General features: G+C 36.2%; 1 protein-coding gene across 1 annotated transcript; it reads left to right on the forward strand.

Annotated features, from left to right (window-relative positions):
• Window positions 1–788: 788 nt before the first annotated feature.
• Window positions 789–12,323, forward strand: CEP76 (centrosomal protein 76kDa). The gene is made up of 11 exons (XM_009876938.1): window positions 789–944; window positions 1,286–1,367; window positions 1,736–1,960; window positions 3,014–3,199; window positions 5,085–5,182; window positions 5,844–5,972; window positions 6,410–6,601; window positions 8,610–8,776; window positions 9,759–10,089; window positions 11,284–11,501; window positions 12,140–12,323. Exons 1-11 carry the CDS (start codon window positions 789–791, stop codon window positions 12,276–12,278), a joined length of 1,923 nt encoding a protein of 640 aa, XP_009875240.1. The 3' UTR covers window positions 12,279–12,323.
• The last annotated feature ends 295 nt before the right edge of the window (window positions 12,324–12,618 follow it).

Here is a 12,618-nt window from a genome sequence, read left to right on the forward strand (position 1 = left end):
TTAACTCGTGTGTTGCTAAGTATCTCAGATCTCGGTGGCTGTGGTTCAACATCCTGCCTGTGCGAGAAGCAGCGCCCCAAATCCGTGCGATTCACAGCTGAGGGGAAGGACAGAAGTGCTCGGACTTCCCTTTGAGCGCAGGGGAAGCTTGCAGCGGAGATTTCCTACTTTTGTGCGTTACTTACTAGTAAATAAAGGTGTGCTTTTCCCCTTTAAAAATTAGGAACTTAAGTTTGAGTTTTGAGGGAGACAAGAAATTAGAACAGTGACCGTTTTGTTATTTGATAATGGATTTGCAGATATATTTGTAAGGAGAGAGGTTCAAGGCAGGGAATGCTCTCAAGAGCAGTGAAAATGCTCGGAATTGGTATGCTTGTGATTTTTTTTTTTAACTGATAGAGCTGCTTTGGTGAGATAGTGACTCATTTGATCACTTCTGAAAGGATTAATATTTTGATGCAGTTATTTCAGTGTTCCTAGCAGAAACATAGAATAAATCATAGAATCACAGAATGGCCTAGGTTGGAAGGAACCTTAGAGATCATTTAATCCAACCTGCCTGTCATGGGCAGGGATGCCACCTCTCCACTAGACCAGGCAACACATGGGGACCGAGCGGGAATCGAACCTGTGACCTCAGTGTTGTCATTGTTGTCAGCACCGCGCTCAACCCACTGAGCTAACCGGCCCCCTAATACCCCGAATACCTTTAGTCTTACAGAGTGACTGTTTAGTTGTAGCTGCTATTATTTGCTTGTATTTATCGCATATAGTGAATTTTCTTTCAGATGGATGTCCATGGTAGGATAAGAGAAGTTCTTGCTGAAACTATACGTGAAGAGTTAGCACCTGACCATCAGCAGTTGTCTACAGAAGATCTGATAAAAGCCTTAAGACAACGAGGCATCATTGATGATGTTATGAAGGAACTTAAATTTGTAACTGTAAGTAGCTGTTGAAGAGTGAAAATGGTTTTGTTTATTCCTCCTACCCGTGTTGGTGTTTTGAGAAAGTGAAAATGTGCTACTTCTAAAAGTTTGTAATGGCTGTACTGATTTGTAACATGGTAGGAGCAGAACAGCTTAATGCATACACTAAATGATAGTTTAATGATAGTACTACCTTGAAAGTATTTGTTTATTTCATTACATCTCAGGTTCTAGAAGGGAGCATACCTGAGGAATGGCATTCAGTTGAAATGGAGGATTCTTTAATTTTTAGAACACTGCGGTATGAGCACTGTTGCATCCCTTGACACCATAAAAATTCTTACCTGTAATTCCAGGATGTGAGTGAAAAGGAGAGCACTTCAGCTCCAAAACCGTCAACACGTTTTGTTGATAGAGAACCCCCAGCTTTGAAAAAAAGTACGTTGCTTGTTTATTTTAATATTTGGATTGTAGTTTTGAGATAATTTGAAGTCTATTACTTTTGAACTCTGATTAAGTAATCCAGTATGAGCTGGCATAAAGGTAGATGTTTTTATGTTTTTCCTGCTTATCTACAGGAAGTCAATTCATGTAAGTGGCAGAAATTACTACCACATAAAATGTGACTTTAAAAAATAAATTATTTTATATTAAAATAACTTCCATACATTTAAAAATCACTTTCTCCTGGGCACTTGTTTCAAAAAAGTTTCTTTTTTTCCTAGTCTTGTGTTAATTAACTGATATTTAACATGCTTCCTAAGATCTGTTTGTAGTCTCTTCATTTTTATTGCTACGCTTTACAGCTAACATTGACCCAACTCGGAGGTATCTTTACCTTCAGGTTTTGGGTGGAAAAGCTTTTCTGGAACATCTTCAGGAACCGGAACCTCTGCCTGGCCAAATCTGTTCTACTTTCACTCTGTGTTTACATTTTCGAAATCAGCGCTTCCGTTCTAAACCTGTCCCCTGTGCCTGTGAGCCAGATTTTCATGATGGTTTTTTACTTGAAGTACACAAGGATAGCCTGGGTAAGGAATATTGTGGGTCTAAAGCTGATGCTATCTTTTTTTTTTTTCTGACTTAAGAGTTACTGTGAAATATGTTTGATACTATTTAATGTCTTTCTTTTCTACTTTATATCATATTTTCCTAAGGAGATTGATTACTGTGTTGGGTTGTAGGTATTTCTCTACTCTTGTCTCTTCTTTTCTTTCTTTTGCACTTTAAAATAACTTTTGAATTTGATCAACTTTATCCATAGCTGACAGTGAGATGATAGTCTCAAAGATGGTAAGAGATGCTAAGGTGGCTGTGATTTCAGTGAACTTTGTGCTGATGAGTTAAGAAGGGAAATGTAAATTTGTTGAAGGAAAAGCTTCAGCAGGAGTTCACTTTGCCTGCCTGTAGAAAATTCTGTCATCCACAACATGTATTACCTTCTTCTCTTGGTAGCTAAGGAACATGGTGGGAGCTAAGCATATTATGAGAAGAGTTCTGGATATTGTCTGAGTCCTGTAGAAATCTAGGGTGGTTTATGGAATATCAGGGAAAAGAGGAAAAGCCAGAGTTATTGCAGTTGGACTTGGGGAAGGCAATGAAGATACCACAAATTTAAAGAAGAGCAGATTTTGTTAATTCTACTACTCATGGAGTGGTTTAGGTCATAGGTTCAAGCTTAACTACAGAGAAAGTTGTTTCCTAAACATTAATGTATAGTAAGATGACTCAATGCACTCCAACTTATTAAAAGAGTATATTTCAATTGCTTTTACTTAATAGTGCTTTAATTGTCTTTGTTTTCTTAGATTCTAATTATTTTTTATTTTTTTGCAGTTGAACCAGTTACACTGGGGTACTCAGCTGTAGGAAACTTTTTATCTGCCCTGTAAATTAACTGTAATCTTTCTGTATCTCTGTTCTAAATTGAGTTCAATTTTAAGATGGGATCGTTGCTTACACTTATGGACGCAAGTTTTTTATGAAAATGCAATGTATGCAGTGACTGTAAATGCATAACTTTTCTAATTTTGGAGAGGACTTGAGGTGATAATGTTCTTGTTATCTTTGTCTGATAATGTCAGGTGACGGAAGTAAAATGGTGGATGCAACCACTCTGTTGTCTATATGTGATCCAGTGCATATGGTTCTGATCAAAACAGACACTTTTGGTGAGACGACACTAGTAGCCTCCTATTTCTTGGAGTGGCGATCTGTCTTGGCTGCAGAGAACGGCATAACGAATGTCACTGTTGAACTCCTGGGTGTAGGTAAGGATAAATAATAAGACTGTAATGATGATTTCGAGTATTGGGTACTGAGCTTGTTTCTAAGATTAAAGCGGTATTTATGATGTAGTTTATTTTCAGTTGAATTTGTAAATTACTGTAAGATATCCTTAGAAAACACGCAGGAGTATAATGGTCAGATTTTTCTGTTACCAAAATATGAAAAACGTGTATTCGTAGATCCTGTCTGGTGGTTCCCAATACTGATTTTCTGCAAAATCTGGGTAAGTTGTTGAAAAGAAATCAAGCACATGATCTCTGGGAATATATCAGACTGGTGCGCTTATGAGTAAAATCTAGCTCATGTCCCTTTCATAGCAAACTAGCAACTGCTAGAGAAAGGGATCTCTGCTGTGCTGCCATTTATTCCGGTAGCTGGAAGCATGTTTTCTCTCAGAAGAGTTGAAGAGCTTTGTTTAGGTGCTTAGCAGTTAGTATGCATTGTGTATTTTTGTGTCTCTTGTTCCCACTCTGCATTTTAGGACTTCCAACCTAAGTTTTTAGGATATTGTGATTTAGTGGATAAAGAGTGGATCTAGGACTCCGTCTATCATGACTTCCTGTGCTGGCTGTCCCAGAGTTTGGTCAAGTAGTAACTGCTGAGTTACTCTTTATCAGTTTCTGTACCTGTTAGGTTGATGAGCAGTTTTTGATACTTTCAAAAGAGATTAAATTATACCTTCAAAATATGTTGAAGATTGGACATACTATGTAACTTATTCTGATTGTTATCGCTATTACCTGTTGTAATGTTGTAATGTTTGGTTTTTTTTCGGGAGGCCATGGTTTGGTGCAGTGTTTCATGTAGCAAATAAAACAACCTGATCTACTTGAAGACATTCCTGGAGTAATCTGATCTAGTTTAGCTGTCCGTGCTTGCTGCAGGGAGGTTGGACTAGATGACCTTAAAGGTCATCTCCAAACCTAAACATTGTATGATTCTATGATTTGCTAATGTGTTTGTCAGCTTCATTTCGTTCTGAAAGTGCTGACGCTGACAAAACTGTAGTAAGCAGTATAGGCTTGAATAGTCTCTCGGGTGGAGAATCTCTTATTTCTAGTAACTTGGAAATGCATAACAAATGAATTTAATACTCAGATGGATGATGGGAGGAGTTAAATCTAATTATCATAAGCTTTTTTTTGAAGTAATAGACTTTCAATCCAGTAAATTCAGTGCTTTTTCTCCTCTTCTAAAGTCTTGTCATTGTACAAAATGCGGCAAGAACATCAAAGCATGCTGCCATCTCTGGTAGGCAAACAGCTATGGGAGGCTTCTGTTGTGTTGCTTATAGTCCCATCTCCTGATTGTTTTGTAATGCTTCCTGTTCTTTATGTAATTCTAAATTTTCACCATTATGCATTAACATTAGGTTTGTGGTTCTTTTTATATTTTTTTTTAAGTTGATTAATCTTTTTGCATGGCACTTTGGATTCTCTATAATAAACTATCTTGGGGAAGATGAACATCACTTATTTCTGGCTATTTAAATTTGAGCCACCAGTGTAATCAGTAGGAATAGGCACTTTACAGTGTGTGACTCTTCTATTTTATTTTAGATGCCTATTGTAGATAGTTCTAGAATGTCATTAATCTCATATGTCTTAGTACTGGTTGCAAAGAGGGCCTTGGATAATTTTCTCATCTAGATGTCTGCTTTTCTGGCCAGATCATGCTTTTTCACAGCCTTGTTTGCATTTGGAATTTAAATAAAGATGCATTTTTTTTAATATATTTAAAGAGGTTCAGTTATTTTTTGTGATTATATAGCTGACATTTTTTTTTAATTATTTACTCCCGCCTGGTTTAAATGTCCTAAGTAAATTAAATTTGAGAGAACTGATCAAAACTTATTTTGCTTCAAAGGTACAGAATCAAAGGTTTCTGTTGGTGTTTTAAACATCAGACTGGAAATGTATCCACAGCTTAGTAAGACATTGTCTTCAGAAATAACTAATATGCAAGTAAGTGATTTCTGGGAGAGCTGACTCTTTTATTGGGAGTGGGAGGAAGCTCAGTATGAAATTACTTGTAGATGTTGAAGGCTGTGGATTTTTGAATGTTCAGTACTTTTTTTCCATTAAATTTACATACAATTACCTAGTTTTAAACTGCTTTGGTTATGCTGAGCATTACTTTATTTGACATATTAGTTGAGTAGTTTTTCTAATCATTTTTATCAAAATTTTAAGAGGAGTAAGAAAGATGTAATATACTTAATTGTCTTCAGGTAGTACATAATTTCTTACTCTCTCTCTCATTGGAAACAATAATTCCAAGTCAGCTATTCTGCCTGCAAAGCTACTAAATGTTGGCCTGAACGTGCATGCAAATTTTTTCTGCATGTTGGTAGCTGAGCAATCCTTCTGTACAGAAATGCATCACTTAAGATGATTTAGTCAAGCTTGATGTATGAGCCTACAAATAAGAAGTATAACTTGAGGTTTTTGTTCATTGGATTTTCATTTAAAAATACTATTCTTCAGTGTTTGTGTGGTACATTTTGAATAGTAAGTTTAATTTTACATATGCCAGGATTTGGTGTTTATATACTTACTGATTACAGATTTTTTTCCTGTTTGGAATTAATATCTGTGTGATTGATTCTGTTTTTCTTACCTGCAGTTTGCTTTGGAACGTCAGAAAACAGCAGAAAAAGAACGATTATTTCTTGTATATGCTAAACAATGGTGGAGAGAATACCTACAGATTAGGCCTACGCACAACGTAAGGCTAGTAAAGATTTTTGCACAGGTTTGTCAATTTTACGAATAGACCAATCTGTTCTTTAAGTTATATTTTTATTTTCTGATATATTTTGAGGTTATGTGTTTATAGAAATTATATGGATTTATGACACATAGCTGGGACCCAAACATAACCAGGTCGTGTAGCATGCAAAACATGAAGTTTGGAAGGATTGGACTTCTATTTGTTTATTGAAGCTTAATAGCATGACCCAGACACACTGCTCCAATCATCTCTGATGTACGAGGTGATAAAACCTGTTTAGTCTTTTCTTTGAATACCCACAAGTGTCTTAATTCTAGAAGTATTTTTGTGTCTTCGTATATTTGAGTGATAATTATTTTGGGGAGAGTAAAGCCCATCGCGGGAAAGACAGTTATAAGTTAAGACAAATCTTTTGTGATGTTTGCATGGCTGGCAAATAACCAAATTTATATGTTCAGGATGAAAATGGAGTAAACCGTCCAGTATGTTCATACATCAGACCGCTTCGAGCGGGCCGGTTACTAGATACACCTAGACAAGCAGCACGATTTGTCAGTGTCCTGGGTTATGAAAGAGCTCCTGTCATCGGAGGAGGTGGTGGCAAACAAGAACAGTGGTGCACCCTTCTTGCTTTTCTGTGTAGAAACAAGGTATGTGAAAATAGTCCTTGTGTGACACGATAGAGTTGTCACCGTATTCTAACTGAAATCTGAAGTCAATAATTTAAAACAGGCTGCAGATACATGGATTAAATCAAATTTGGACAATTCTGTTATAACAATTTGTTTTAAGGTCCTAAGGAGAAAGAGATGTTGAATAGTAGACAAGAAGGCTTTGGAGCAGACTTTCTTGACTGCTGTTGTTGGGGTCCATTCGTCAATACACTTGTTTGACAGTGAGCTGGCTTTTCTTCATTTGCTTTCCTGAGATCCCATGTAATTATTCAACGAATTCTTGCTACTGTACAGGACACTAGTTTAAATTCTGGACTAATCCAGGAAGAGTTGAGAAAGTCTCTTTTGAAAAACTGGTTGGTTTTGGTTTTATTTTCATATGGGCTAAAATACATCAGTGGTCTTTACATCTGGTTTTTCAAGATGGGGATTTTCATTAAAAGTTTCATCATACTTGGTGAACTGATGCTTAAGTTGTATAGCTGTAATAAACAAAACATTTAACTCCTTCTGAGTTACAGCTCTATTGTTGTATGAATAAAAGTGATAGTGATCCCTTTTAATGCCTCTTTGGAGTGGTTGATGCTTTTCATTGCCATCGAGATATTTCTGTGTAAAAAAAAATTATGTCACTGATGTGTTTGTATTAAAAAGACATGTTCTTCTTGGCTGCAGGAGCTGTATCACAATTTTTAGACCTGTCTCAGAGAACACACGAAACAGGCATTAGCTGTTGTCTCTCAATATTGAATCATGCGTAGGCACTATATAAAGGCACCACAGGCTTCCAGATCAAGATGTTGATAGTGATTTTGTGTTTGGAGGCACAGAGGAAAAGGTTTGCTCCGAGGCAGAAGTGGAAAGCTGTCTAGAAAATAGCTGAATTTAGACATCAGCTGGACCATTATGATTTTTCTTGTGGAAATTGGTATGATGTTATTAAGTGAATACAGCTTCACTAGAAACTTGTTTAAACCTACTTTTCTGCATGTTTTCCCTGGACATTATGGTAGGGGAAGATTGCGTTACCTGTGTAATGAAGAGGTACATCCAAGAACAAATGTTGTTGCATTACCTGTGTAATGAAGCGATACATCCAAGAACATATTTGTGTAATGAACAGGTACATCCAAGAACATATTTGTTCTTGGATGTACCTCTTCATTACACAGGTAATGCAACAACATTCTGATTATTATTTGACTAAAGAGCCTTACTCTTCTGCTTGTGAATGCTATGCTTTGTATTATGAAGGCTTCATTGCATGAGGAGTTTTTGTTCTTACTTTACAGCCAATATTTGTAAAGAACTTAAAAACCAGAGTATTAGGCATCACATTTGGAAGTTGTTTACTGTGACTTATCAATGGTAGTAATGTGTTTATGTAAGAAATGTTTTTGTTTTTTTACTGGAAGGAAAAGCAGCTACACATGACATTTAGCTGGTTTATAGTTAGATCTATGGAGGAGGTTGGGTTACCTTTGATTAACTTCTGAAGTTTGACAGCACGTTCAAGACAGTGAAATAATGATAGAATTGCATTTTATTAAGTGACTCAATTTCCTAACTGTGAAAGTACTATTTAATTTCTAATATTACCTCAGGTATTTGCCTCATACATTTTTATGTTTAGTTGTAATACTGGTTTTGTCTTTGTGGGTTGATGGATTCTGGTTTTGGATTATTTGAAGGTATCTTTATAAATGTAAGAAATGTTTTACAGTATCACACACTCTGTTTAAATAAACAATGTAAATAGTCTGTCATTAGAATATACTATGATTGTTAACTGATTGATTCTATTACAGAAAAATAAAACTTGTCAAGTTGAAACCTTAAAATCCTGGCTTCTGATACATGCTTTAGAGAACAGGAGGGAAACATGGCTTGTTAAATAATAGTTAGAGAAATACCACAATTTTCTTTCTCTAATATTTTATCCATGCCTGATACTCAAAACAATTTACTAATATTTATTGTCTAGGGTGACTGTGAAGATCATGCTAACCTTCTGTGCAGTCTTCTCCTTGGATTTGGATTGGAAGCTTTTGTGTGTGTTGGAACAAAAGCAAAAGGAGTTCCCCACACTTGGGTTATGACTTGTGGTACTGATGGGACAATTACTTTTTGGGAGAGCTTAACAGGACATAGGTGAGTAAAAGATATATAAGAAAACTGAATAATATATATTGAGGTTTGTGTGGGATATTTTTATTGTTGGGGTTTTTTTTGTTTACACTCTGTCGTGTGTCTGGGTGACTTTTGAATCTATTTTCTGTGCACTGCTTTTGTTTTGAAAATACTGATTCATTGTGAAGTCAAATACTGCAACAGTTTGCAATATAGTTTTCAGTGACTTTAATATAATATAGTAACTCTTTTATGTCTTATGGCTGCTAACTGACATTGATGCTATCACTGCCATCGTTTGTAAAGAAGGAGATGAAATCATAGAATTGTAGAGTGGTTTGGCTTGGAAGGGACCTTAAAATCCTTCCTTCCCCTAGACCAGATTGCTCAAAGCATCATCCAAAATCTGATTATCAACGCATATTTTTTTCCTTATTTCATCTTTGAAATTAGTGTTAAATTACATTTTTTCCCTGCAGAAATCTGCAAATTCTCTGAGATTCTCTTGTCACTAGAGTCATTTTAGAAGGATACATGTAGTTGTTCTGAATTCCAAAACTTCTGGAACGTGTTACATCAAGTGTTGAAAATAAGCAGTTCTGTTTTGCCATGGTTTCCATACCCTATGGTTAGCATTTGAAGATGTATTTCTCCAAATGTGATGAACAGTAGGAAAACTATATCATTATATTGTTATAATTGCAGAATTTAATTGCTGCTGAGTATCTGCTTGATTAATCAGCTTACTTTGCTTGATTAATCAGCTTACTTTTATAGATTTAAAGAAGAAAATTATTGTATTATTTCACTGTATCTTATGTCTCCAAAGTATGTAAAATTAGTCTCCTGTAAATAAGTGAATGCCATTTTCTGAGGGGAAAAGAAAGTTAAGAAACTTGGCTTACATTGTTAGAAGGAGAGATGGCTTATCTGTCCTATCTAAGTATTTTTACCTTGCCTTGAAATAAGGCATATTAATAAGAAATTGAATGTTTTTGATTAGGTACATCCACAGACCTGTCAACCCTGATGACCCTCCTCTAGTTGAGCAACCCAAGCCACTGTATCCTTATCGCACAATAGGTTGTATCTTCAACCATCAAAAATTCTTGGGAAATTGTCAGCCTTCTGATGCTGTGGAAGTCTGTGTGTTTGACCTGCATGATGAATCTAAATGGAAACCTATGAGTGGAGAAGCAATAAAATCTGTATGTTCTCCTGGAACATCTTCAGTGCCACCTTTTCCTCCTCTGTGTGCTTCCACAATAGATGCTGCAGTAGCAAGCAACGAGGTAGAATTGCAGCTGAGAATACTGGTCTCAGAACACAGAAAGGTAACACTGTTGAACAATTGTCGTTAATCTGTTGCAATGATAAAGGTGCATAGTTTTATTGCACACTTGTTTTGCATAGCCATTTGTCAGTTCACACACTCAGATCTTTGCAATGTGTTTTCCATTATCTTTTGCAGAAATGAGGTATGTGAAAAATTAAATAGGTGAAAAACTATTTGGAAAGACTACTAATCTGGTTTAGACGTCATACTTGATTGCAGTGGTGATCCATAGCCTCATGTGGGCTCTTCTCCCCACCCTGCCTTTGCCTCTCCTTCTAAGTCTGGGATCTTCAGCTTACTGGCACCTGCAGGCTACTATGAGTGGTCTGTAAAAGAACTAGGAAGATCAAATGTGGTTGTTGGAAGGCCTTTTTCTATGCATCACAGAAGTTTTTGTTCGCTAGTTAAGAGCAGGCTTTTTCAGCTTTCATAGTCTTACTTTGACTGCTTTACGAAATCAGAAGGTATTTCTAGAAGTTAGTTTCATCCTTTATCAGGATTTTGACAAGTCTTAATGTGCCAAAAATGATTCTTCCTGTGCTTGATGTGAAGGTGATATTTTAAAATCTGTTTTAGCTCATGCCTGTTTTTAATGGCTTTTTTTTTGTTGTTTTTGCTTTTATCTCCCCACACAATACTCAGCCTTTGGGTGGCAAGTAATTCTCAAGAGTATGAGTCTTATGCAATGTTGAATACACATGTGGTAGATATTCCTACTTGTTCGCATTTGTGGGGTGATAGGAGGAAGGCATGTGCGTGTATGTACGTGTTTTGGGGAGCTGTTGTGCATTGCCTTTTCAAAACTGGGTTTACATGAGAGACATTAGGAAAATGTGAGGTGAATCTTAGTTGATCTTTCCCATATTTTTCTGTGTATTTATGCATTATCTTTTAACATTTTTTGCAGAGATACTGTAGCTAAAATCTCTAGTTTAAACTCTGCTGGTCTTATTTTAGTCTAGTAGTCTAACTTAATTTCTTGCTAAACGTTTGATATTTTGTTGCTGATCTTTGATTCTTCCAGTTGATGTGTGAGTCAATATAGAAATGTTACTACTTCATGGGTTCATTTCCATTAACTACAAATTAATAATTTTTCATGGATTTATTTGAATCTGTACAGTATGCAAGCTTAGTCATATCCTAATGTTCATTCTGCATGGTTGTCATTGTTCTGTGACTTGCCTCACAGGATCTTGGCCTTTCTACTGTTTGGGATGACCATCTATCCTATCTGTTGTCACCAGCATTAGCAGCCTATGAGCTAGAACGTACGACAAGTATTTCTGCAGGAAATGAAGAGTTTCAAGATGCTGTAAGAAGAGCAGTACCAGATGGTCACACTTTTAAAGGGTTTCCTATCCATTTTGTGTACAGAAATGCCAGGAGGGCATTTGCCACGTGTCTTCGGTAAGTTTAAATGTAAAGATACATATGTGTTAAAACCAAATAGTCATAATTATAAATTGCTACTCATTTTTTTGATAATGGAATTTAAAGAAAACCAATTTCCTTAAACTAAAACTGGAAGAAGAGTTGTATGGTGTATGTAATGGGTCCACATAAGTACAGCTCAGCCGGTTGAGCATGGTGCTGATAACACCAAGGCCACGGGTTTGATCCCCGCTCGGTCCCCACGTGTTGCCTGATCTAGTTGAGAGGCGTCCCTGCCCATGACAGGGAGGTTGAATTAAATGATCTCTAAGGTCCCTTCCAGCCTAGGCCATTCTATGATTCTATGGGGTACAGAGCTTTTATGTTATGTTGTTGAGTTCAGTGATGACAGGCTTCTCATGGGTTAAATTAAAGAGCAAAGAGTTGATTTAATTTCTCTGCACTTATTAAAAATGATCAGTGATGGTCTCATTTTGCTCCAAGGCAATAGCCCCTGCACTAAAGAAGAGTATTATTATTGCTATTTGTAATGACAGACTCATGACATTGTTTTTTACGTGTTAGTCATATTTGAAAAAATTGCACATACATAATTGAAAATTTTAATAATAGCTTAGTAACGTGTTACTCTTGTTTTTCTTTTTCTCATATAGGTCTCCTTTTTGTGAAGAAATAATCTGTTGCAGGGGAGACCAAGTGCGACTTGCAATTCGTGTACGAGTGTTTACATACCCTGAATCTGCATGTGCTGTTTGGATCATGTTTGCTTGTAAATACCGCTCTGTCCTTTGAAAAAAACCACCACATAATATCATTCACACCTTTTTAGATCTGAAAAATAATATATGTGGGTATAAAATCATACAGTTAAAACCTAATACTGTATTTCATATAAATGCCACTGATTTTAAATACCACATGGTGTGTATTGAAGAGGATGGTGTACACAGTAATAGTGTATTTATGAAGAGAATTTATTCATATTTTTAATAAAAGTTACTTTTAGTACTCACAGGAATGTGGGTCAAGTTACTACAATGTGTGCATAAAATACTAGCTTGTTCAGCAGTTCTGAACTGGTGTGAGAATTCATTTAGAAAAAAGTCTGGTTTACCTCCCCAAGGTAAGAAAC

The sequence above is a fragment of the Apaloderma vittatum genome, unplaced genomic scaffold (genome assembly GCF_000703405.1).
Source record: "Apaloderma vittatum isolate BGI_N311 unplaced genomic scaffold, ASM70340v1 scaffold29209, whole genome shotgun sequence".
NCBI classification, from domain to species: domain Eukaryota; kingdom Metazoa; phylum Chordata; class Aves; order Trogoniformes; family Trogonidae; genus Apaloderma; species Apaloderma vittatum.

Excerpts from the sequence above, each read along its gene's own strand:
- CEP76 (XM_009876938.1), top strand. The coding sequence starts at position 789 with ATGGATGTCCATGGTAGGATAAGAGAAGTTCTTGCTGAAACTATACGT. Across the intron at positions 945-1,285 it reads AGGAACTTAAATTTGTAACT|GATGTGAGTGAAAAGGAGAG; the intron begins GTAAGTAGCTGT and ends CTGTAATTCCAG. Across the intron at positions 5,973-6,409 it reads TAGTAAAGATTTTTGCACAG|GATGAAAATGGAGTAAACCG; the intron begins GTTTGTCAATTT and ends TTATATGTTCAG.